The 24,747-nt window shown below is 39.9% G+C and overlaps 4 protein-coding genes across 9 annotated transcripts; 2 read left to right on the top strand and 2 right to left on the bottom strand.

Moving 5' to 3' along the window:
- Positions 1–7,560: 7,560 nt before the first annotated feature.
- Positions 7,561–15,019, bottom strand: LOC106750637 (nuclear autoantigenic sperm protein). Of its 3 annotated transcripts, none has more exons than XM_014631114.1 (3): positions 14,803–15,019; positions 8,956–9,495; positions 7,561–8,887 (listed from the first exon to the last, which is right to left on the bottom strand). In XM_014631114.1, the coding sequence occupies exons 2-3, from the start codon at positions 9,493–9,495 to the stop codon at positions 8,237–8,239; spliced, it is 1,191 nt and encodes a 396-aa protein (XP_014486600.1). In that variant the 5' UTR covers positions 14,803–15,019; the 3' UTR covers positions 7,561–8,236. The 3 variants fall into 3 exon arrangements, with proteins under 3 accessions (XP_014486600.1, XP_014486602.1, XP_014486601.1); XM_014631116.1 differs by lacking the exon at positions 14,803–15,019 and adding an exon at positions 9,958–10,036; XM_014631115.1 differs by lacking the exon at positions 14,803–15,019 and adding an exon at positions 9,643–9,951.
- Positions 10,060–14,704, top strand: LOC106750639. Of its 2 annotated transcripts, none has more exons than XM_014631118.1 (7): positions 10,060–10,156; positions 10,398–10,616; positions 11,475–11,582; positions 11,787–11,924; positions 11,993–12,324; positions 12,585–12,805; positions 12,926–14,704. In XM_014631118.1, the coding sequence occupies exons 1-5, from the start codon at positions 10,078–10,080 to the stop codon at positions 12,256–12,258; spliced, it is 810 nt and encodes a 269-aa protein (XP_014486604.1). In that variant the 5' UTR covers positions 10,060–10,077; the 3' UTR covers positions 12,259–12,324; positions 12,585–12,805; positions 12,926–14,704. The 2 variants fall into 2 exon arrangements, with proteins under 2 accessions (XP_014486604.1, XP_014486603.1); XM_014631117.1 differs by having other exon boundaries at positions 11,993–12,356.
- A 1,169-nt stretch (positions 15,020–16,188) lies between the features above and the next one.
- On the top strand, positions 16,189–19,348 carry LOC106750647 (BRCA1-A complex subunit Abraxas-like). Of its 2 annotated transcripts, none has more exons than XM_014631138.1 (7): positions 16,189–16,314; positions 16,459–16,549; positions 16,784–17,099; positions 17,213–17,353; positions 17,585–17,864; positions 18,021–18,400; positions 18,669–19,348. In XM_014631138.1, exons 1-7 carry the CDS (start codon positions 16,213–16,215, stop codon positions 18,700–18,702), a joined length of 1,344 nt encoding a protein of 447 aa, XP_014486624.1. In that variant the 5' UTR covers positions 16,189–16,212; the 3' UTR covers positions 18,703–19,348. The 2 variants fall into 2 exon arrangements, with proteins under 2 accessions (XP_014486624.1, XP_014486623.1); XM_014631137.1 differs by having other exon boundaries at positions 16,190–16,314; positions 18,665–19,348.
- LOC106750646 (Hermansky-Pudlak syndrome 1 protein homolog) lies at positions 19,257–23,557 on the bottom strand. 2 transcript variants are annotated; one of them, XM_014631135.1, is made up of 8 exons: positions 23,441–23,557; positions 23,031–23,290; positions 22,552–22,973; positions 21,872–22,499; positions 21,597–21,741; positions 21,288–21,401; positions 21,013–21,101; positions 19,257–20,479 (listed from the first exon to the last, which is right to left on the bottom strand). In XM_014631135.1, the coding sequence occupies exons 1-8, from the start codon at positions 23,555–23,557 to the stop codon at positions 20,302–20,304; spliced, it is 1,953 nt and encodes a 650-aa protein (XP_014486621.1). In that variant the 3' UTR covers positions 19,257–20,301. The 2 variants fall into 2 exon arrangements, with proteins under 2 accessions (XP_014486621.1, XP_014486622.1); XM_014631136.1 differs by having other exon boundaries at positions 21,597–21,717.
- Between the last annotated feature and the right edge of the window lie 1,190 nt (positions 23,558–24,747).

Raw genomic sequence — 24,747 nt, 5'->3', positions numbered from 1 at the left:
CGTAAAACTTAACATTGATTATCTTCTGTTTGATTAAAAATGTATGATAACGTCTTAAAAGATATGCAATATTATATTTTATATTTTACAAGAAAAGATGTTAGAATAAAAAAAAAGAGATAACACAAAAGTAGGATACATTTCCACAAGAACTTTTGTTCATAATGAAGCATAATATTACGTAATAGGCTGTTTACAATAAAAATATAATGGAAATGCTCGCGCACTCCGTGTGTTGGTCCATAGTGTGATAACAATAATAAATATACATTAATATTCTTATAAAATGTTTCCGCGAATCACACTTGTTTATAGACTATTAAACATTATAACTACGATTTACATCGAAAGATATACTGGCATTACTATTAATAACATTATTATTAACACATTTCTACGATATAACGGGAACTACGACATTGTCACTTAAATATACAATATACTATTATTACCAAAATTTATTGTACTATTATACGAATACTAATATTTCTATTATCATTATATATAACTCTTTCGTTACTACTACTTGGTACTTAAATTGTTATTACGGCTACTATTACTGCTACTGCTATTACTGCTATTACTATTACTACTGCTATAACAACTACTGCTACTACAACAAAAGTAACTACTACTTCTACTACTCTTACTACTGCTGCTGCTGCTACTACTACTACTACTACTACTACTACTATTACTACTATTAGTAATTCAATCATTACTACTACTACTACCACTACTACTACTACCACTACTACTACTACCACTACTACTATTATTACTACTACTACCACTACTAGTAGTAGTGCTTCTACTACTATTACTACTATTGCTACAGCAACTACCACCACCACTACATCCCGAATAACACATTTTACCCGAGGGATATCCTAAAGACGTCTTTGGGACATCCTTTGAAGGTCTTTTCTGTATGGGACTATCACTACTACTACCGCTACAACTTCTACTATTATCACTACTACTACCAATAATATTACTATCATTACTATTATTACCGCTACTATTAGTACTGCTACTATTACCACTATCACAACTACTATCACTATTACAGCAACAATTACTACCAATAGTGTTACTACTACAATTACTACAACTACTTCTGCTGATGCTACTGTTATTAATTCTAACGATACTCTGTTAATATTTCTATTATTATTAATACAACTTTTCTCCAATACTGCTATCGCTATTACTGTTGCTACTATTCTTGTAAGTTCTTAATAGGCATTACCACTATTACTATCATAATGATACTGTTATTGTTATTATGCGGGTAGTGGTGTTTTTTGTCTTTCATTGCTTGATTATTATTGTTATATCATGGTATATGGTCATAATTAATTGTTTTCACTCCTACTTTTATTATTAACAAGGCTTAATGCTGCAATATTACTTGTTATCATCATAATTATGGCCTTTTCTTTTACAACCATTATCATTGCCGCATATAACCAGTATTAGTATATTACTTGTTACTATAACGGTTAATAAAATATTGTGAGATTAATCGAGAAAAGAGGCTTTCATGAAAGTATATTAAAATCGTAAATTAAAAAAGCGAATACGCACATATAATTAATGGAAATTGGCAGCGTATGTGCAAACACAGTCGAAGATAATAGGGTTGCTAAACTGCTACACTACGTATATCTCGATACCATCATAAATAAATGAAAGATAATAAATTACCATGAAACAAGTTGTCTATGAGTCAAACAATGTTGCATACATTTGTGGATATTGCACACAATTTTGTATAAGAACAGATTCGGAATATATATATCGCAAAAGATCAAATATTCCTCATAGAATGTATACTACGAAGCATGAATGATGGGGTGTACTTTAACGTATTGTAATGTTTCTCGTATCGAGTGGTTGATGAGTTAATTAAAAAATAACTATAAATATAAATAGACTTGTGATTATTTATAGATGGCGATGTAAGTTTTTGACAATACAAATGTCCGACGTACCGTATGTAACAACTCGATACGCTTTACGTAACGAAATTATTTCAATGTGATACGATTAATTTATCAAGAAAAAATGAAATCAAAACGTAGTTCGTCATCTTATTACTTGTATTGCTGATAGGACGAGTTGTCATGCGGAAAACATTGAATAGCTTCTATACTTGTTTCGTCAAGAAAAATTTACGCTAAGATCTTTGTGATATATGTGATATTGATATCACAGTACTTGCGTGCGACGCTTCTAAACCATAAATGATAGAATAGTATGTGCCAACTGTCATAGTTGATATAAGATTAGTTCTTAGATCTCGGACGAGAATATTTGCGTAAGAATATACGGAAATAAGTACATCGGAATTTTATTACAAAGATATGAAAAAATAGACATAATATCGTAATATATATAACATAATTATGTATGGATAGTAAAATAAGCATTAATAACATACAGTTCAGTGAAAAAACACACACACACTAGAACGAGACTAGTCATTTCCCGTAATTTTTTGAATGTTGGAAAATGAATACGGCTTCCAAATCGATCTATCGCGTAAAGATTTTGAGAAATTTAAAGACAAGGCAACTTTCACGTATGTTGTCATATTCTAATTACGATTTGTGACATGCTGGTAAAATTTTATTGCAATCGAAATTAAATATATTGTTAGGACTTTCAGCCCGCACAAAAGGAATTTTTTATGTCGGTTGTGATTAATGAGATATTCATAGTTAGATATAGAATCTATTGCAAAAAGCTGCGAATTAAATGATTGACGATTAACTAAATAAGTTCTCAATTATGTTTATTCAAATTTAATAAGTTTAACATTGCTCGAATCCGATGTCAAAATTGACACATTCAAAATAATGGGTTCGATATAACGAATGTCAAAATTTAAAAAATGTCTGAATTGTTGCAAAAGTTTATATATATAAGTCTACCATGTTGAATTTATCAATTTTGACACCGAATTTATATTCAGCGACCTCTATAAGCGGAAAGCGGTTCTGAAATATTCACAAAACGTCGGAAACAAATCCATGACGGGCGTTAATTCGGAAGCCAAATCAAAGTATTCATCCACACCGCGAAAACGTAAAGGATCAGATTAAATAAACATAATTGAAAGTTAAATTTTGTAAATCGTCAATTATGTAATTGACAGTTTTTCCAAAATAGACCCTATACATTTAACCATGGATACCTCCCCGGACAACATAAACGTCTAAGTCGTCTAAAGTCGGAACATAAAATGTCTGAAAGACACTACGGTGTCTGGCCGATACAAAAAATTCTCTCTCAGATCCTAACGTCCTAACGACATTTCCAATTTTGATCGCAACAAAACTTCTCCAGCATGTCACCTATCGTAATTATAATATGGCAAAATACGTGAAAATAGCCCTTTTTTTTTGCAACTTTGATTGTAAATTCCTCAAAATAATGATGTGACGAAGCAATTTCAGGATTCAGCATCCAAAAATTACAGATGATTAGTCTCGTTCTAATGTTGGAAAAAAAAAAGTAATTTTTTGTTGAACTGTGTAATCGAATAGTTGATATGACGCGCGTGATTAATATTTTATGTCAAATGTTCCGAAAGATACTTTGAGAGATATTATTTAAAGTATATATATAATTTATATCATAACTTTACATTCATATTATTCCTTAGAAAAACGGGATTATCTACGCTTAGCCAATTTATAATTAATAAAATATCGAATTTGCGTTATAATTCCCCTTTTGATCGGAATATGTAGAGATTTTATACAACGTATCGCGTTGCCTTGAACCAAAAGTGCGTTAAAAAATCGATTGCACCTCAACAATGGTGGAGGCGTTGTAGATACGATGCTAAACGCTAAACAGTTTAATTCAAGATGGGATGACTGCTATTTGTCGCGAAGTTACTAAAAAATTTGTCTCGCCGGGACAAATAAACGATGAGAAAAGTCCAATGGTAACTGTATAAGTAAAATAACTTTTACATTATCTCTCATACGGATATACGTGTATTAAGCATGTGTAATATAACGTTACGTAATATAATGTACGCAGTTAACATACGTATAAATATGCAGTACACATACGGTCACAATAACATCATTCATCATCGTATTTCTTCACACACGTGCGTCGTATATGTCTCATACTTGTAGCACAATTTATCGTTCTGTGCAAGGAACGATAATGTCGTTTCGACGCGATGTGCCTATGCGAATACAGGAGAAGTGACTGCTACCGTCTGAAATAAATCTTATTCTACCACCAATAAGACTTCCCAGTCGGTTGAATGAAGGTGGACAAATTTCGTATATTAGATGATGTTAGTATATTAAGATAAAAAAAGGTAGGGATACGTTGACTTCGACAACGCTATCTAAATGATATAGAATGAAACGCGCAACACGAAATGTACTCGAAAAATAATATGAATAAAGAACGAGAGAGGTGATACAAGTAGAAATAAGGCGAACATTTTCAACGCCGTCTTATGATTAGAGAAATTAAGATAAAAAAAAAAACGTTCGTTTGTTAGATCAGTTATGAGGAAATGAAAGCCGATTGTTTATTACAATTAATGAATATGCATTGACATACATATATCGTATAATAGACATTGAAGTGTATGTTTCGAGTATAAAGTTTCGGAGAAGGCTAAAAAGCTTTGACCAAATGCGATGCGCTTTCATCGGACTTTGATATTAAAACATTGGTTGGCCATTCTTTTTTCTCTATACCTCGTCGCTCTATCACCGTTTATTTTTGTAAGGGATATCCGTAATTGCCGAAACTCAAGAGACTAACAGAAGATAAATAGCAAATAACATCGTACCACTTAACGCTCGCAACGATTATCTTTGTTTCTTCTGGATGTAAAACGGAATGATGCTCGCACTGAGCCTGCCAATGTAACGAGGTAATGCGCGCGCATTCGTTAAATATCGTGGGGGATATCTTAAGTTTTACTTTGCCATTTTGTTACACCCTTATGCCTACGACACCGTATCTACGTTTTGTAGCCTTTATACGTACGAAAAGATTATTAATTTCTCTTCAGAAATGTATGTGAGAACATTCTTCGTTGGAAGAGTAAAACTATTTCCCTACTCATGTGTAGAAAATTTTAGGAATTGGCCTCTACATCGCGAACATAACGCACATATTGAGATGGTGTGATGTATCAGAGAGAATAATTAGCGATGACACATGATGATCTTTATCCTTCTAATGGGTGATATCGTCACTAACAATTACGAAATGTCAATTGTCAACGAGAATCATTCATTTGTCAAAAACTTAAGAAAATCAATGGGTGCACGTTCAAGCATATATAATGTGCATCTGCTTGCGATATAGTTGTAAATGAAAAACTTGTAGATATGAAAGAAATGCGCACACTCGTCGTGAGAGAAATGCAGTATGATTTATATCAGAGCTCGGAGCAGAAATTGTAGACTTCGGTCGATTTTCAACTGACTCCACCCCGGTAGTGCCGTTCCTCTTATCTCATCGCTCCGCGCGCAGTGCCACTCAGGAGCGTATATATGACTCGTATGTTTCGTGGACATGGTTTTCCGATAGATTTCCACGTCACCGAGGAAACTACTACAGGGTGCGCCAGCTAAATTGGAACTGAAGTTACATTTTACTGTAATAGTCGTTTATTAAATAATAAATGAAACTTACAAAAAATGGCTTGCATATTTTGTTTATGGGACACTTTCTGTAAACTTTCACTCTACGTGGCCGCCTCCCGCATCAGCCTGAAGCGAGAACATGCTCTCTGCATTTGATCTCGGTCTATGTCCGCCTGTTGAATCGCGGTCCGTAGAGATGGGGTCCACATTAGGGTGTCTCGACTTATTACTCTCTTTCATCACCGCTTGCTTACCGTGCTAAATAAAAAAAGAAACGTTTTTCCACGAGAACCAAGTATATAGTTGCCGCGTCTTCCTGCCACGCGACAAGCGTTTCCGCGTTCTATGTAGAGAAGGCATTAACCTAATACTTTTAAATGCAAAATGAACAACAGAGAAGTCGATTTGTGTGAAAAAAAAGAAAAACTACGGACCATTAAAAAAAAAAAATGACCCCGAAATTACCTTGAAATATTGACTATACAACGAAGTTAGAGTTAGTGACTTAAACCCTTTTGTCGGGAATATTTCTTTCCATTTTTTATATATTTTGACTTCAAAAGCTAAATGATTCACCTTATAGTTCAATGTCCCTCGAAGAGAGACAAGCTCCATCAAGTCAGTCTTTCAACCAATTCTCTCCTTCAATTATACATGCCACAATGTATTATGGACAATTTATAAATAGCACCATAAAACAATCGTTTATTTTCGTGCATACACTCCAGTGCAACGACCGCTCAGAAGCTTTATTAAATCATTAAATATGAAATATCTGATTTAAGTATCTCAAACAAGAAGCAGTACAATTAATCAAAGTATGCGTCTAAACTGTCGACATAGCTTTGCCATTTTAACGGTAGGTAGCTTGTTTATGCCGGCAGCAAAGAAGCCTGGAAAGCGAATGGTAATGAAATCGCGAAAGGCGTTTTCCACAGCTTGTTGAGAAATGAATATTTTCCCCCGCAGGAAGTGGTCCAATGCCTGGAAAAAGCGGTTGATCCGATGAGTGGCGGAGAGCTTCCAGAGCTCCTGTACTTTCAGCAGCGTTGTTTGCGGTCGAGGGTCCTCTCGCAAGAGGATTGTCTCTATTGACCAATCTCGGCTGCTTCTTAATCGCAAGTTCCCTCATCGTTTCGTCCAATTGGTTGCCTCCGCTGTAATCCTATTGACCAGGTTTCATAAAGTTGTAGTGAATATAATATCAGCGTCACATTACCAAACTATTTTTTTTTGTTTTTTTTTGTGAACATTCGGTTGCTGACTGTATTTCATCTTTATCGAATCATTGTGCCGAACGCTCGCGACTGTTGGAAAGAATCCATTTGTCATCACACGTAACGATATGACGTAGAAATGATTCGCCTTTATGCCGTAACAGCAAAGAAAGAGACGATTTCATTTCTGTCGCCCGTTTAAGCCATGCGGAATCCAGTTTCTTTACGATTTGTTCGAGAAATGGGTTCGTTGGAATAGCAAACGTTGCTGCTAATTCACGCATAATTTGAGATGTATCCACTATAGCTTTCCACTCATCCACCTTGGTCGCCCCCGCATAGCTGATTTTTCAGATTTGAATCACCGAAACGGAACATTTCAAACCACCGACGTACCATGCGCGTTCACCATCCTCGCCAAACACGTCATTTCGAGCTGTCCGCATTGGTTCCACGACGGAACTCACATTCGATAACATGAATTTTTTTACTTATCCGTGGTTTCACGAAAATTGATCTGAAAAGGACAATTCGAAAGATAGTGAGAAAGTGCGTTTGAAAGAGGACGTACCTTCACGATAAAACGAAAGCAAGAACTGTCAAAGTGAAACGTCTCTCGTGCTTAAGGAAATATCACACTTAACATGATGTATGTATACTTGTAGTTTATCCTCTCGCCGGAACGCAAACCATCAAGTCAATTAAGTCAAAACGATTTTATTCAATCTGGGACACACTGATACACGGATGATTTGAAAACGAAAAGACTTCCAACTTAACACTTGATTTTTTTCTTTTCTTTTTAATGATCTGAGATATGCATGAACTTCTCGCATTTTAACAGTTGTCTGCATCGGGAATGTAATCCATTGGCCAAAAAACGGTCGCTTTTTATCGTGCTCCATCACAGTGACATACTCTTCTAACACCAGTGACAAAATTGACGACACTTTCAATGTTCGTACACGCGAATACAACAGACGTCGCAAAGCAATGTTTAATTTACGATAGAGAAGAGAGAGATTTCAAGGTACATAAACGATAGACCTTTCTACATCAACTCCTGACATTCCGGCAATTATACGCCATCCGTAGTATCAAGTTGATCGAAAAGTTTATTCTTTTTTGTTTTTTTTTCTTTTTTTTTTACATAGTAATGAAAAAGAAGGAACAGGACAAAAGCAAGAAAGGACGAGACTACTTTTTGATCAACTTGATATCTCGGGAACACCGTCCGCTCTTTTTTGAGAAACACCGTTTCTCCACGCACATTAACGAATACGGTTTTTCTACGTTACATTCGCGAAAAATATCAATATTCTCGAGTCTTTTAAAAGTTCTGAGCGTTCTGATCGTAAAATCGCACACTCGCGCCTTTCACGCGTCCTCACGCTGCGTCGTCGGCTTCTTACAAACAACAGCGGCGGAATCCGCCTCATCCTCCGCTTTGCGTTTCTTCCTCACCAGATGCGAGATATCACTGGCCGGTTTAAACGTAGTAGCGCCGTTTCCAGCGGCGTCGCTCGATTCCGCGACATCGTTCAACGCGTCCTCCTTGATCTCCTTGATGACACCAGCCTCTTTTTTGAGATCCTTGATATCGGCAATCTTATCCTGAATCTCGGGCAGGAGATCCTTCAGCTCTTTGATCTCGCCCTGAACGGTGTAGAAAGGATCGTTGCAAGACTCGGGAGGTGGGTCGTCCTGCATACTCTGAAGATGTACAATTCGTGTTTCCAGCAAGGCCGACGCTTGCTTGAACTGTTCGATGCTAGCGTCGAAATCGTTGGCCATCGCGTGCGCGAGCCCGAGCTGATAGTGAATCTCGGCGATCGCGCGATGGTCGGGCGGCGTGATCTTTTGCAGCAGGTCCAGGCAACCCTGCAGATCGATCAACGCGGTCTCGTGATTGCCTCCCTCCATGGCTACCTCGCCCAAGAGGCGGTAAGCCTCAGCCAGATATTTCCAGCCCGACGAGCCACGCTTCAACAGCACCAGCTTCGCCAATTCCAGTACCTCCCAGGCGATCTATTCATCAGAGTTGTACGCACCGATGTGTAAAAAATTAATAATCCGTAAAACATAGATAATAATACCTGTAGATTGTTCACATCGTCCTCGTCGTTGTCCTTCTCGACGCTCTCCGTCTTGTTCGCGCCATCTAAATCTCGGCTGCAACCGGGGGTCTCCTCCTCCTTCTGCTTGTTATTCCGTTCCTTAATTTGACAGTCGTCTGTTTTACCGGACTGCTCCTCCTTGCCGTTGAGCTGCTTTTTATCATCCTCCTTGTCGTCCAGTGCGGATGGACTGTTGTCCTCGGTTCCAGTCTCCTCATCTTCCTCCTCCTCTTCCTCCTCTTGAACTTCCTCATCTTGGCTAGCCTCTTCGGATCCGGGTACACCGCCCCCCAGTACTCCTGCCTCCTCGCGAGCCAAACCGAGAAGAGCACGTCCATAAAGCAGATAGAGTTCGCCCATTTCGTCGCCTGTTTCACCGTGCTCCCGAACAAGAAGCTCGCAAGCCTGCGCCAACACGACCACTGCCAGGTTATAGTCGCGCACCAGGAGATGACGTTTACCCTGAGAGATCGCTGTAGCAGCGTCCTTGATCAGCACATCCTCGGACACGTCAGCCATCTGATAAAAAAGGAAAAGGATCCTGCCGATCAGATTTCTACTACCCATTCCTTTTGTCTAATTAAGGTGAGGCTTATTATAGGCCCGCTTGCGGCATCCCTAAGTATTTTCGCTCGGGAAGAATTAACACCGAATCCGTAAACTCACCGAGAATCGTACGGGAAATATTAGGATGGCACAAATACTCGGCGGAGCGAGCTCACGATTTGTGTTTTTTCCAAATCAAGTTTTTCCCAAGTCTGCATCCCATAGCAAACTGGGAATGTGATTCAATAGTCGGATATAAAGATTTGTCGTGAGATCAGCTCGACGACACATTTTAATCCCAACGTAGAGGGTCGGGCGACGAAAGAAACACAGATCTAACACTGCACAACTTCATCGTAAATAGGGTCCTTCTTTACATCGAGGTATATACTGTGTTATTGTAGCGGTCGATTGGAGGGTGGCGCGAATGGTTACCTCAGCGTCGGTCGATTCTCGCCGAAAAGGGACGAAGAGGGCGTCCGCGTCGCGAGGACAAATTGGTTGGTAGGCGGCCGGCGAGGAGGACGTCGCTGCGCCGTGAGCGCTGGACAACGAATGGAGCCGACCCGCGTGCCTCGCGGTCCAGGTCCGCGACTCGTCTTCCTCTTCGCCACGCTCGCGCTGACCTTCGCAGGTAACGATTTCGTACCGAGAAAAACGCATTCCTTGCTCGATTCTATTTTGTAAATAAAATGTTACGCAACATATCGATCAAAGGGAGACGCCTGTAAAAACGAATGATCTTCGCGCGATTATTCACAGGCGTAAAATCGACGATGAAGTAACATTATCAACATTTCTGCCATTCTCTACAATACTGAGTGGCGATCCGAGAGAATGTGTTCTCCCTTCAATCGTATCCTCTTCCCCTTTAGCGACGGGGCTGCTGTGCGGTGCGATAATGTCCGACTATTGGGAGGAAATCGGCTGGGACAAGAAAGATCTTATTCACGCAAATGTCAGCCTCGCGTGGTACTTGGATGGCCAGGTGGCCATGCTGGAGTCTTCTGTTAATTATCGAGCTCACCGCGTCGCCAAGAGCTTCTTAGTACCTATGCACGGCGGAATCTGGATTATGTGTGTTTCTCTATCAGGTACAGATGCTTTTCGCCGCGATGTAACGTTAGACGTTAAGCGAGCACTCATCCGCGCCAAGATCCTTTTTTGTCCGAGCGACTTATTATTTTTCGAACGAATGTTGTCGTTGCTTCTGTAGCAAAATAATTCGAGAGATCGTTCGATCTTCTCAACAATTTTTTCCATTAGTATGGAAATGCCATGTCGACGAGTCAATCAATTGGAATACGATCTCTCGGAGATTGATTCTTACCACCATTACAGCATTACGTAACGATGCGAGACATTCGTGTGAGAGAGAAACAGAAAAGTTATCGCGTTGCCCGAATTCCCGGAAAGAGCCGAAATCACGCGACCGTGCGGATGTTCCGTCCGTTCGATATATCTGGTCAGAGTCAAGGTAGCGCTTAAAATATAGTCACGCAACGGACGGTGGGTAATTGCGCACAGGATGGTATTCGACGTTATAAAGCGTGAGCCGGTAATTATCTCTGTTTACTGCGGATCATTAGCGCGAATATACAAACGAATAGTATAATGCGCTGGCGGAGCAAGCACTGCTTGAACTTTTCAAATATTCTTCAAGATAGGGCTACAGTAAAATTATTCCTTTGACGGTGTTTCAGATATAATCTCTTCCTTTTGTTCGGTCTTAAATTATGACACGCTTCTTTTCCTCTGAAGCTATCAAAGCTGATCGAATCCTCCTCTAGACTTCTTATAGAATTTATCGACAAACTTTAATCGATCGGATAAATATCGGTTAAAATTATCCGTCGAACTAAATATCGATTCCCTTTGTGATAATATCATGCGCAATTGAGCAACAAATCAATCATGGGGTTGAAGAAAAACGTCGCACTTCATTCTTCTAGAGGAAGAGATACAACTGCTAAGTCAGGTGGGTTTCCCGCAAGAGAGATGCATCAATTACTTGACGCCGGACGAGACGCACGAGGAGATACGTGCAGCTTGGCAAAATCGTGAGTGTCGACTTTGTTTCTCTTTCTTTGAAAACGGATTTCTCTTCCGATCGATGCTCCTCCAAAGAGCGATTTGAAAACAATCTACGTTAGCAAAGCGTTTCTCACTCGCTGTATAATGCGCGTATACGTCCCCTTCTTTTTTCTCTCTCTCTCTCTCTCTCTCTCTCTTTAAGCTTACATCCTTGTTACGTTCCATTTCAGGAATGCAGAATCTGAGTATATCGTGCTCCTTGGTGTGCCTAATCATATTGGGTTGCGCCGCCCTTATAGGATTTTTGGGATTATGCATGCATCAGATATCAGCTGTGCTCGTAACAGGAGTGATGTATCTTCTCGCAGGTAAAGTCTCATTGCTCGTCCATTGTTATGTCCTCCCTCTCTTTTACTGAAAAAGTGTTTCGTTCCAGCGACATTCGCACTGTTCACGTTAACCATCATACATTTCAAGAGGGCTCAGGATCATCGGGGTGGCATCAGAGCGGTGAACGGGCCAGAGGACGGTGTGATCGGTATGCCCGTTCATCGCAGCGTCCTCAAAGCCAGACGCTTTACCACAGCGTGGAGCATGGACCTGGGATGGGGCGGAGTGACACTATGCGCTCTCGCATCGGTCGCTTGGATCCTCCTGAGCAAAATTATGCGTTTCAGCCCGATCTCCGCCATGATCGCGTAGCAGTGGGATGCCTTCGAGGTCTAAAGTCGTTTCTGGAATAGAAGGGGAAGATTCACGAAGGACGAGGTTTGTGTGTTCCGGTGCTGCGACTCTCTTAGGTATCACTCCGATCATTCGATTTTTCTATCTATTTAAACATTCTCTGTCATCGCTAGGTTTGTGAAACTGCGTCGATCGATAAAATCACCAGCTAACAATTTCGAGATTCGTACAGACACATCTCTTTATTATACGTCGATATTAAAAAAAAAAAAAACCCCCCGGTGATATTCTTCGGGATGTTAATGGCTTTGCCGAATTAACAATCACAAATTTCGGACTTTTAGATACTTGTCACACGTATGGCCCCTCCTGAGGAAGTGGAAGTCGGGATATTTTGTATGATTAAATGCTGGGAGCCCTCAAAGTCTTCCGAGGAGTAGGGAGAATCGCAGGCCGGGACACTTCCCGAAGAAGATGCGTCCAGATACGACCGTCTCGAAGGCGACGAGTCTTCACTTTGTATTATTTCGTCTCGCACGATAGCGGTGGATGAGTCAATAATTAAGTAAGCGATATATTTTGGAAAAAGAAACGTGTTGCAACATCGCGATAGAATATCGTTTTACAGCATAAACTCCCTTGCTTTTGCGCGCGAACCTTACGGTTAGTGTGAATATTATTTCAGAAATACATTGCGGATGATTATTGGCTCGGTGCGATAGATGGCTTCCAAGATATTTAGCTAAGACGCTTCTCAGAGGGACATACGCGTTTTACGCCTCAAAACTGGAACTGAAATTTGCACTTGAATGCATCTCGTCGATTTGTGTCGCTACACACGACCACTTTCGAACGCATCATGTTTCAACAGACCACGAATAAGCTGGTCCATATAATAGAGGAACGATGCTTCCAAGAGTCACACAGAATCAACGAAAATAAGTATTGCAACGTTATTCCGACCTAGAGTTTTATTTCTATTATATATATATATATATATATGTATGTATATATATATATATATATATGTATACATCTCTCTTTCTCTCTAATATATATGAAGCGTCTTACTAGAACGATATGCATATTTGCAAAGCATAGATAAACGCGTCAATCGGCAGAGCGGAGCATCTGAGCGTCAATATCTTTTACAGTAACAATTACTCACAATATTACGGCAAATGTTATTTAAAAACTCCCTAGGTGTTCGATTCGCAGTTGTTGAGAAGAATTTTCATGTCCTGTTTAGTAAATGCGATGAGCTTTTAGGGACTGCGATAAAGTAACTCTTTAAAAACCAATGCTATAGAGAAAAAAATCTTAAACGACCATAAACTAATTTCAGGTAGACGTTTTAGATTCAGAAAAATGATGAAATTATTGAGAAGGACTCTAAAAACCACTAGCAGAATTCTTGGAAGAATCTTATCATATTTGATAATATAATAATCGCGGACAACGCTATAAACCGTTGTTTAGACACTTCAGATTTTCCTAAAATTTCCCTTTATTTCACAAGGTATTATCTATGTCGTGTTTCGATCTTGCACGATGTAAATTTTTTTAAACGGTGAAGTTTATGTATGCTGAGACTCATATTGCATAACAATTGCACAAAATAACGAGAAATACATACAACATCAGATGTCCAGCTGTATTTCGTCCATTAAGATTTGAGAAATTGCCAGATTTAAAGGATTGTCGTGTTATCTGATACATTTAAGAGGAGAGTTCCCATTAATAGTAAGACAGGTGTGCAGTTTTCCAACTAAGCAATTATGATTGCCATATTTTTTACACGAATTTTGTTATCTGTTACATTGAGATTTATGTATTTATATAAGAACACAATAAAGAATATGCAGAAAATGTCCATTTGAAAAAACAAGTGAGGGCCTCTCAGGACTTTTGATACTAACTATGAAAAAAAATTATGATTGTGTAACGTGTCCTTATGTATCGTTGGTAAAATTAAATTTCTCCCAGCTTGCATTGTTTTACAAAGTCTCGAGATCCCGGATCGCTACATACAAATGTGGAAAACAAGGCGTTTCTTAAATCACACAACATTTTGGAACATATTTTATTGCAAGAGTCAAGAGTAAATATGTTTGGATGAAAATTAATGTAAAAAAAAAAATATCGAGTCACTAATGAGCAACTATTTACGATCGATCTGTTCTTTTCAGTTAAACTGGCAGGACCAAGAAATTTACACGCACTGAAGCATGAGAATTACACAATACATACGCTTTAATGTATATGTAAATTTCACGAACAAGTGTGCAGCCAATTGAGCTAAAAAGAATATTCTCTTTTTTTTTCTTTTTAACGAGCCGATATGAACTACACGTCGCGACTACAGCTAGCACGACGCACAAGAACTGATACGACAATAAAAAATATACAAATCTAGATAATGAATCATTCGAATTATGATCTGTCTCCTCTGAATTTCATTCGTCGGGAATCTATTAAAAAGACAGTATTTCGTATCACGGCTTGAAATGTTTTTGGTGAATGCTTCGAGCAAACACCAATATTTGCTCGTTCGTTTCCTACCTCGAACTCGAGTTTCAGGACGATGATTTCGTTGTTTCTCCCAGAGTGGCGATAACAATATCTCCGATCCTCGAGAAGCAGTGAAAAGAAATTGGAGGGAACTTAACCGTCGGTCACTGCATGCGCAGAAACAGTGAGAAACCGGCGGGCTACCGTGGCCTACACGCGGGTCAACGCGGGTAAAATTTCACGAATGCATGCAAGTGTATGTAATATGATCACCAATGAGAAAGATGGTATATACTGTCAGAGAGCAACTACCAGAGAGAGAAAACCTGTTAGCGACGAAACGAACGCCTCTAGCGGAGACAGCCGTCGTAACGCCAACGTAATATTTGTCTCTGCTAAATTTGAAATAGCCACATTTTGTTTCCCCTTACGTTTCTATGTTCGTCAAGCTCTCGCAAAAATAACACTCCATTAATAAGTTATGCAATAGAAGCATCTATTCGAAAATAACAAGACTTAAAAGTCTGCGTCACACGCGATGCTTGTTTTCTTGTGCTGCGTTCGGAAATACACACTGAGGGTAGAATAGCCGATGAGGGGAACTAACATTCGAAAAATAACTTCTCTCAGGAAAATTTACTGACAAATAATGGATAAATTTAGGAATCCTATACGACGGATAAAGTGGCGTGAGTTTATTAACCAATCATGATGAAGAAATCCTTCCATCTTGATTGGTCAATTAAATGCTACTCTACCTGCCATGTAGGACTTCTGAACATAGCCAATGAGTGTACGATCGCTCGCAATAAACAATTGAATTTTTTTATCTCATCGCCAATAGTATTGATTTTTTTTATGCAAAACATAAAACTTGAAACTTTTCTTTTTTAATTTTCCAATTTTTATTACTTTATATAATTTTATATATATATTTATGTTTCACACGAAAATAATGAAATAAATAATGAAAATAAGCATTATCAACAGTATTGTTATATTGTAATCACTTTTAATAATAAATGTTACGGAGAAATTACCTGGAAATAGAGGAAATATAATTTAAGTTACTTCTTTTTCGCCGGCACATGTTGAAGTTTTATTTATACATTTTTTTCATAATATCAATTCAGTTAATCTTATTATTTAAACGTGACCTTTTGAATCACTCGTACCGGCGCATAACGTTCAAAGTGACTAATTTAAAACTACGTTCAGCAAAGAAAGCAATTTTGCAGCTGTGTAAAATTTGTAAATCTGATTGGTGTATGCTCTAAAGTCAATCAAGAGCATACACCAATCAGATTCACGAATTTTACAACAGTTTTAAAGCTGCTTTCTCTGTTGGACGCAACCTAATCGTAATTTCTATCTCGCTTTCTCGGCGAGTTTATCGAAATGATCCAGCAACCTAACCTAATGTAGTATATGGTGAATCTCCGTGCCTTCCTCGCAAAGTGTATGAACGTTGTCAACATGGCGGACGACGACTTGCTCGTCACGATTTCGGGCGCAGCGCTATCACTGCTATTTTTCGAGAATGTGCGCAGTGTCAGTGATCAGGTATGAAAATGATTGCGCTTCGTTTCTTGGATAAAAATTCTTATCTGACATCTCCGTCGGTAATTTCAACGCGAGAAATTTACTCTTGTCTACGTGCCTAACCTAATCTCTACACGTTAACCGCGAGCCAACGGAATTTCACAGATGGGCTTTCTTCTCGGCGAGGCGCTCGAATTCGTTATCAGGAGCTATACCGACTCTGATAATCAAGTGGAGACCATCAAGCTGCATATCAGTAAGTTTATCTCTTTCGATACCTCGGGCGATCTATTACACGTGTAAACAACGTACCATCGCTCGCCTCAACTCCCTCCCTTTGTACCTTATCTTCTTCGATGTTTTTATACACAAGGTGAGCACAGAAAAATCTCATCGGAAAAATCATTGTACCCGTTGCATCCCCGTCAAAAACAAAAAACCTGTCTCAGAAAAGCTTTGTTTTTAATCTCATGTGTATCCACTTGTTTAGATGTAGAAACTATTGTAACGTGTCCTCTGCTCGACATCCTGCATAATTCCACCGGGCGCATTAACAAGGAACGTCTGAAGGATTTTGTGAGCGATAAGAGCAAACACGTGATTGGTTGGTTTCGCTTTCGCCGGAGCTCTAGCGATCTAGTGCCCAGTCTCAAGGACAAATTGCTGCATAAGCAATTTGCCTCGCATTTTTCGGACGAGAACAGTTGCAAGGAGGAGTTCTTCCTCACCTGTCTCCTCAACACCTGCACCTCTGACAGGCAGGGAACACACAAGTTCCGACACGTATTCCTCAGACGCAAGCGAGGGTAGGCATTCTGTTGCAATCTTTTCGATAGAATTGGAGTTTTCTCTCGACAAAAATCATATATATATTCAATTCGTCGATCGGGTATATTATAAATGAATAATTATATTCTAGGATATTCGAACCAATATCCCTGAGAATAAATAACCTTGGAGACGATGCATCCAGACACGATGGTTCGGACTACAAGCCAACACCTGCTAGGAAATCGGCACGCACACCAGATGGTTTCATCAAATTGATAGAATCGCTGAAGTGAGTATACACCTGTTGTACGATTACAAGGGAACCACTAGTTTCTCTCAATCATATCTATTCATCGCACGAAGTTCGATATATATATTTTGCCCGGCGTTATGATTTCAAGAGTGCACAAAATCTGATTGACCGGTGGATGGTCAAATCCGAGAATTCCTCCTCCGTGACATTTTTCCAAGTTCTGTCCGAGATTAAAAAGAATTAAAAAATTCTCGCTTTCTTCTCCAGTCTGGATCTAACGAGGACCGGAGGGTTGGACTCTGCCATGGCAATTCAGCGAGAAGCCGAGCGTCACTTGGTCTCGCTGATTCCGAAAGTATGCGAGTCGGACTTGGAGGTGGCTATGTTGGAGCAGGAGGTGCGCGAACTGCGAGCGAAAGTGACGGCACAGCGGCAAGCGAAAAGATCGACGATTAATGGCGAAAAGTGCGCCAAAGGTACCAGGGAAAGCTCGACGACCGAAGCGAACAAGTTCGACGCGCCGCATCTGCACAACTCGACGTCCTACGTAAGCCTTTCGCTCTTTTATTGCTCGCCAAATCTTGCTGCCGGTTAGTGTTTCGCAAAGACAACAATCAACCGTGTGCCGGCTGTGCGCAACAATTTATAAGCGGCGTATTAAAATACAGTAGAAACCTAATGCTCGCAATGTGTAAATACGCAGATTCAACAGCCATCCTCCACCCAACGCGCATACCATCGCAATACCGCGGCGTGCATCGCCAAGAGTTTAAATCAAGACAAGTCACGGCGACTCGCCGCGGACGGCTACCTGATAAACGCGCAGGAGCCCTTTCCCGCGGATTTGCCAAATGCGAATCGACATCCTGACAGCATCTCCGAGATCGCCGCCGAGCCCATTTGTCCCGAGGGCAGCGAGGCATCGTGTGTGGGAATCGGCAGAGGTAGGGGCAGAGGCGGCCGGTCAGCAGAGGCCGCACGGGTTATGCGGAAGACCCCTTACCGTCATCGCGAACGCAGTACCAGTCCTAAGCAGGATTTTAACGATGCGCCCGGAAGCCTCCAGAGCCCTACCGTCTCTAGGTGAGGGTTGGAAGAATCGAAGGGCTTGCGAAGGATAATGTTCTTGTGAGAGAAAAGATTCGAGTTGGCTTTGCTTTTTCATTTTTCTCTTAGACACGATGGTTTTCTATAGAGCAAGATATAAACACATGTTTTAGCTGGGAACTTGTTTCAATAAGATTCGTCCACATGTTAGAGGCGTGTAATATTTTTACTTTCTCGCTCGTGTGTTTACAAGTAAAACTTTGTTTAAGTGAACAAAGGATTTATTCCATCTTTCTTCAGACAGCCAGTCGACAGCCAGTCGACGAAGAAGAGTATGAACGACGCCCGCAACGTGACGGGCTCGTCAAATATGGAATGGAGCAACTAAACACCAAAGAAATCGCGCTGTTAAATCATTCTCTTGAACATTGAGCGTTACAAATGTCGGATTCGGAAAGAATGTGTTATCGGATAGAAGCAGTTCGAAAGAGGAAAATCATCCGAGAGTGTGAAATAGAGAGATATCTGAAGAAATGTCTGTAAGAGAATTCCGTGAAGGGAATCGAGAGAAGGAAACCTGCGAGAAGGAACCCGAAAAGAAGGAAGAATTGCGGAAAGTGCAAAGGGTGCTTTCGTATCGAGGAAAACTCGACCGAATTGAGAGATCGCAACGCGTCTATTCAGAGTGTACGTTAGAAACGATTTTTGTATCCATTATTCTATTTATAGGTGCCTTATCAATTTCGCGAAGAGATCCGACAGGTTTCGCGACTAAGGATTCAAGAAAAACAATTTTTCAAAAAGATTGCGTTTTGTTTCTTATTTTACCTCATCGCTTAATTTTTGCCCATTTTCCGTGCTACTGAGTTTCTGTGATACAGACATCTTTTTCTTTTTTTTTTTTTTACAACATGACGTGTGTGTAAATTTTTAGTTAATATACAGCAATGGGAGATACTTTGTAAATAAAGAGCGATTTCGTCATTGTTACTTTGTCCCGTGTGTTGTATAAATAAAAATGATTGACACCTTATACTCTTGAATGAGAATTTAATTAACCAATATTGACTTACTGCTGCACAATAATAAAACTCATTTAACTATTGATTCTTCGTGCCCCCTTGAGAAACTTCTAAGAGAAAGAAATCACAAGAAAATAAATAATATTCATCATCCTCGAACATCATAGAGTGATGTTTCTCTTCTCAAAATGTTAACGCGTGTGTTTATGCGTAAGCGCGTTTTTTTTTTTTTTTTCATTCATTTGTAAAGACAGAACAGTGATGTAAAAAGAAACCTCTGCAAAGATGGTACTTGCATGCAGAAAACTTAAAAGTATTCTTTCTAACGTACGATAAATATTGGAATAAGAGAGAGTCGCAGGCTAAATAACTGTGGATATTATTTTGTACATTTTGACAGCTGTCTGACCATCTAATTAAATATTTGTATATTGAATAGCATATAAAAGTAGTGCGACGATTATGTGAAGTAGAAGAAATTGCGACGCAAAGTACGAGAACGTCGGTTGAACACAGCTACCAGTTTCTCGGTTCTTTTTCCGGAGTGTTCTCTCGAAAAAAATTTGTTTTCAGGACATTATTGCCGGAAAATTTAGAAAGATGCAAGAGGAACGAATTTCTGAAGAAGCTTTAAACGTACATCCACAGGTAAATAAATTATATAATACACATTAAATAATGTTACATTGATAAATAAATAGAACAAATATATATATATATATATATATCTGTATACATAATATGTACATGCATAATTGAAAATGTCAGTTTTTAATACTAATAAATTATAGAAAACCTCTCGTTTGGCTGTCGCTTGTCTAAACTTTCCGACAATAGTACAGTCCTGGATATGACGAGGTTTAAATGATATGAGAAATATTCTTGTCATCTCGTTTTCAAGGAGAAAGATCGATTTTAGAATATGTCGGCAAGGTTGCTCGGCACCCCGATGACTTCCCAGATAGTGGCCGCTAATCGCCGCGAGTGTTCCAGAACGCAGGTTGACGTTGCCAAGCCCAAGTGCACGCAATACAGCTCGTGGATACGAACTTTACTAGGCGAGACTTTGGGGAAGCAAGTCTCGGTTAATTTCCTGTGCAAAGAAAAACAAGGAAAGACATATATGTATTTACTTGGTTTGTCGTTCCATATTAATTTCTCACATTGAGACATATTTTTTCCTTTATATTTTTCATTAGTGTGTGTGTGTGTGTGTAACATGAATATTTTTTGACGTACACACACACATATACATCACTTCAGGCCTATTTTGCAGAAGGGTGGTGACTTCTTCCATATGCGTACTGTGATGCGCACACTGATTATACACACAAGTATATAGGATTTACAGCCACCAGTTCCGAACAGCAAATTTTTTAGAGAGGCGTTCATAACAAACATACTTTCGGTAAGTTGCCGAAAGTTCCTTTCCGAGCGGAGATACGAGCGTAAATATTTTGGCTTCTACCGGGATGGAATACCGCTCTGACATAATAGCACTGTCTTTTATGCCACGCTCGCGCTCATACATATATGTGTGCGTGTGACACTTGTAACTTAACTCTAAATTACTCTTGTTCCACTAACATACAACACTTGTATAAATTGCTGCTTATAATACAATACCTGTAATAATCTCCGCATAATATACCGGGCACCGGGAAATTCTTCATTACATGGTTGAGGTAAACTTTACACTTTGGTGGTGACCATCCCTATAAAAAGAAACTCACCTGCATACACGTTGTATATTCATAGTATTTACGTGAAATACCTGTATAAGAAACCGAAGCGAATATTTCAAAAAGAGCGATAGTTGTAAAGAAGGATTGCGCGAGAAAAGATAAATTACGACATTAAAAAACGCCGGTACAGTAGAAACGTCTCCAAGTAAAACATACCGAACTGTCCTCAAACCACAAGAAGTAAGAATAATTGAAAATGGTATCCTTCCACATAACTGACAGATGGCCCTCTTGCAAATGTATTCTGCTTTGCTCGACCATGTCCCAAATCTGAAAAGTAAGAAAACCTTGCAAGAATCGTAGAATCACACACATTCTTCAATTTCTTTGGTATATTTTAGAAGATACAACGGCACTTTAATGTCTCTTTCTCTCTCTCTCTCTTTCACCATTAAGATATATCTTGAATATCCTTAGTAACTCCTTGAGCAATTTTCGTTGTTTTTATTGGGAATTTATTCTCACCTTTTTCGTCGTGAGGGCGAGAGTTTCCGGACTGGTAAAGTCCAATGTGGGCGCTACAAGCCTGTGAGTCGTCCTGTCGATGTAAATGAAATGCACCAGACCAGGGAACTCCTCGAGATACTTGTTGATAGTTAGGGAAGTTGTCGTAAAACAAAGCACATTAAGGAGGCATATTAAGTTACACATTCGTAAATTAAATAAAGATCGGCACGGCATTCCTGTTAGGAAAAAAATTACCGACTAGCATATTTTTAACTTTAGTCGCAAAAGGATATGATCCCAACGTGAAATTTTTCAACGCCTTAACCTTCAAGAAATCGTTAAAATCGTTGAGTTTCTGCCGGACGAGCCTCCCGACTGTCGTGAGAACGTCTAAACCATGTTTCAAGAAGTTCCTGTCAAAGCAAGTTAATCGCAATAATTCCCTCAGTGTCTCCGCGAGACCGGAAGTGTTGGCTTCAATTTGCAAGACCGCTTCGGGATCACGGGTGCGCAGCAGATCGCCGTATTTCCGTCTTAAGAAATCCCACTTGGTCTGCAATCGTTTCTGACACATGTCCACGTCGTTGCCGATATTAGAACGATTCTTCCTAATTCCCTCCAACAGCTTCTTAATCGCTGTATCCAAATTGTCGACAGCTGATTTAAGCTCGTCCAAGTCCCGCTGCAGCTGTAGGCTACTCGCAAGATTTAAATAGCGGAAACTGTCGCACAATCCGGACGAAGTGGCTACGTTTGTCGACTCGACAATCGTTATCAGATGAACAGAGTCTGATAACTCAAACACGTGAACCGCGTTGGCCGTGTGATCGTGCTGACCGCCGAGCAACAACGACTGGCTATAGAGACCGTCGTCGGACAAGGATGACAAACCCTCGATAATGGAAGATTCTCGGGAGCCTCCTATAACGAAACGACTGTGAAACCCGCCAAGTTTTGTGAGAAACGAACCTACCGAAAAGATCCGTAATATCCTCCGAAGTGGGATTGGCTAACTTGGCCCCGAATGTTGGTTTGGTCTTTTCGTTTCTGCAATGGGGCTGCTCCTCCGATCGATCGTTTCGCTTGTTATTCACCACCCAGCACAGCAAAATGATCAACAAGATATCCGAGGCGCATAGATCGTGAGCATGTTTGCTAGAGTACAGCGACAAGAACTTGGCGCCTACGAGAATCAACATATGCAGGTTGGCGAACTGTGTTCTCAGCTTGTCGCAGGCATCGTGCAGAACTTTGAGAATCGAGGAAGCGACTTCCGAATTAACGGACAGCTGCTCCACTGCCTCCGTCAATACACTCTGTTCGTTGTCTCTCAAATGACACCAAGCATCCAGCAGCGAGGATACCAGACAGGCCTTCTGCCGGTTGGTCCTCAATCTGTAAAAGAATGCGAGTGTATAGCATTTATCTTGCATTTATTCGGTAAATACTAACACCATAATATCCGGACCACAGACGTGTCTCACAATGGACACGCATACTCCCGCTGTACGCCTCATCAGCTCTATCTCCTCCGTCGCAATGTACACAAAGGTATAACCGATGTACTCGTCGAACACCATATTGGTGCCATCCTGACACTTCATAGAGGTATAGGAATTACCAAATTGCGAGGTCATTACACGTTGAGAGGTAACGATAGGTGAGAACAGTTGCATCATCACATTGGGACTGGGCGTTGAATCTTTTGTATCCTGGCAGATGGGAGTGTACGATTACCTGACTATCATCAAAACGATCTTAAATATTTGACAGAATTAATACGATTGCGCGAAATTTTGCGTTCGAACGAAAGCTGATTTAGCTGCGGCGCTATTTCAGCGCTGATTCGCTTGCTATCAAACCTCATTCTCGAGAAGCCCTTGCATCTCCGCCAATTTCCGGATGTGGTCCGCGAACTCTTTGTCGCATTTTGTAAACAACACGTCATTGAGCTGGTTAAATATCAGCACGCCTCTCATCTCGATCCAAATCGCTCGATTCCACCGCGTTCTCACGACATAACCACACTCATCGGATCGTTAGACTCTACTCCTATTGATTGTTTATACTCGAGAACAGCCAAGTCTGCGGCGCTACTAGTGTCGCTGGATAACTAATAATCACCTTAAACTGTATTACCAGCAGTTTGTACCATCCGATCATTGTCGGTAAAACCACAATTTCATATCTCTGTATGAAATTTGTATAATCTCACCCAACTATATACTACAGGATGAAAGCCATTATAATAATAGTGAATAATAATGGGGAGATTTTGAAGAATAACGTTTTTTCAGATACGGCGAATTGCTTATTCACTGTCAGTATACCAGTTTGTACCTATAGATTTCAAGTGAATACCGCATTTTACCGCGGAAACGTTATTCTAAAAACTCTCTGATAAATAATAAATTCAATACATCACGTGATGATATGCCACATTCTTACAATTGCCGTCGATAATTATTAATATCGCATGGTAAAACACTTATTCACCCTGTATGTGAACATACTGCCATAGAGATATAAGAACAGAGGGAACAAGCCTGTAAGGGGAAGTGATAGAGGCAAAGAGAGAGATGGATGCCGAGTGTCCTATCTGCCTCTTTCTAGTTGAGCGCTGTGATTGGTTGTTACAATGAGCCGCCAAGACGACCACGCGACGTCAGGAGGGGAGAAAGCAGACTAAAATTTCGTTTTGTAAATATACGTGCACATGTGTGTAGAATTAAAATTCGTTAAATATTCGAACGTTAACAAAATAATAATTGGACGCGATTTGATTAAAAATGAGGCATTGTTTGAAATGCAAGGCGGAGTTTTATCCTGGATGTAACCGCAGTTTTCACTCGTAAGAAAGTACAAATACGTAATCTCAAATAATTATATGTTATTTTTTCCTACATTTAAAAAAATATGTAAATGTTGTAGGCTACCGAAGGATGTAAATATAAGGCGTAAATGGTTGAATATACTTCAACTAACTTTGTATTTTGAAGTGAAAACAGCATATATTTGCAGTGATCATTTTAGCAATGACAGTTTCTTTGAATTGGATGGAGAAAAATATATAGCTATATCGTCGTTGGCGCGGCAGCCAATCCCAGCGCGTGACTAGAAAGAGACAGATAGGACACTCGGCATCCATCTCTCTCTTTGCCTCTATCAC

This window comes from Dinoponera quadriceps, unplaced genomic scaffold (genome assembly GCF_001313825.1).
Source record: "Dinoponera quadriceps isolate SergipeBrazil2010 unplaced genomic scaffold, ASM131382v1 scaffold5685, whole genome shotgun sequence".
In the NCBI taxonomy this organism is placed as follows: Eukaryota; Metazoa; Arthropoda; class Insecta; order Hymenoptera; family Formicidae; genus Dinoponera; species Dinoponera quadriceps.
Note: the sequence above shows the minus strand (reverse complement) of the source record. Positions and strands in the feature narration are given on the sequence as shown.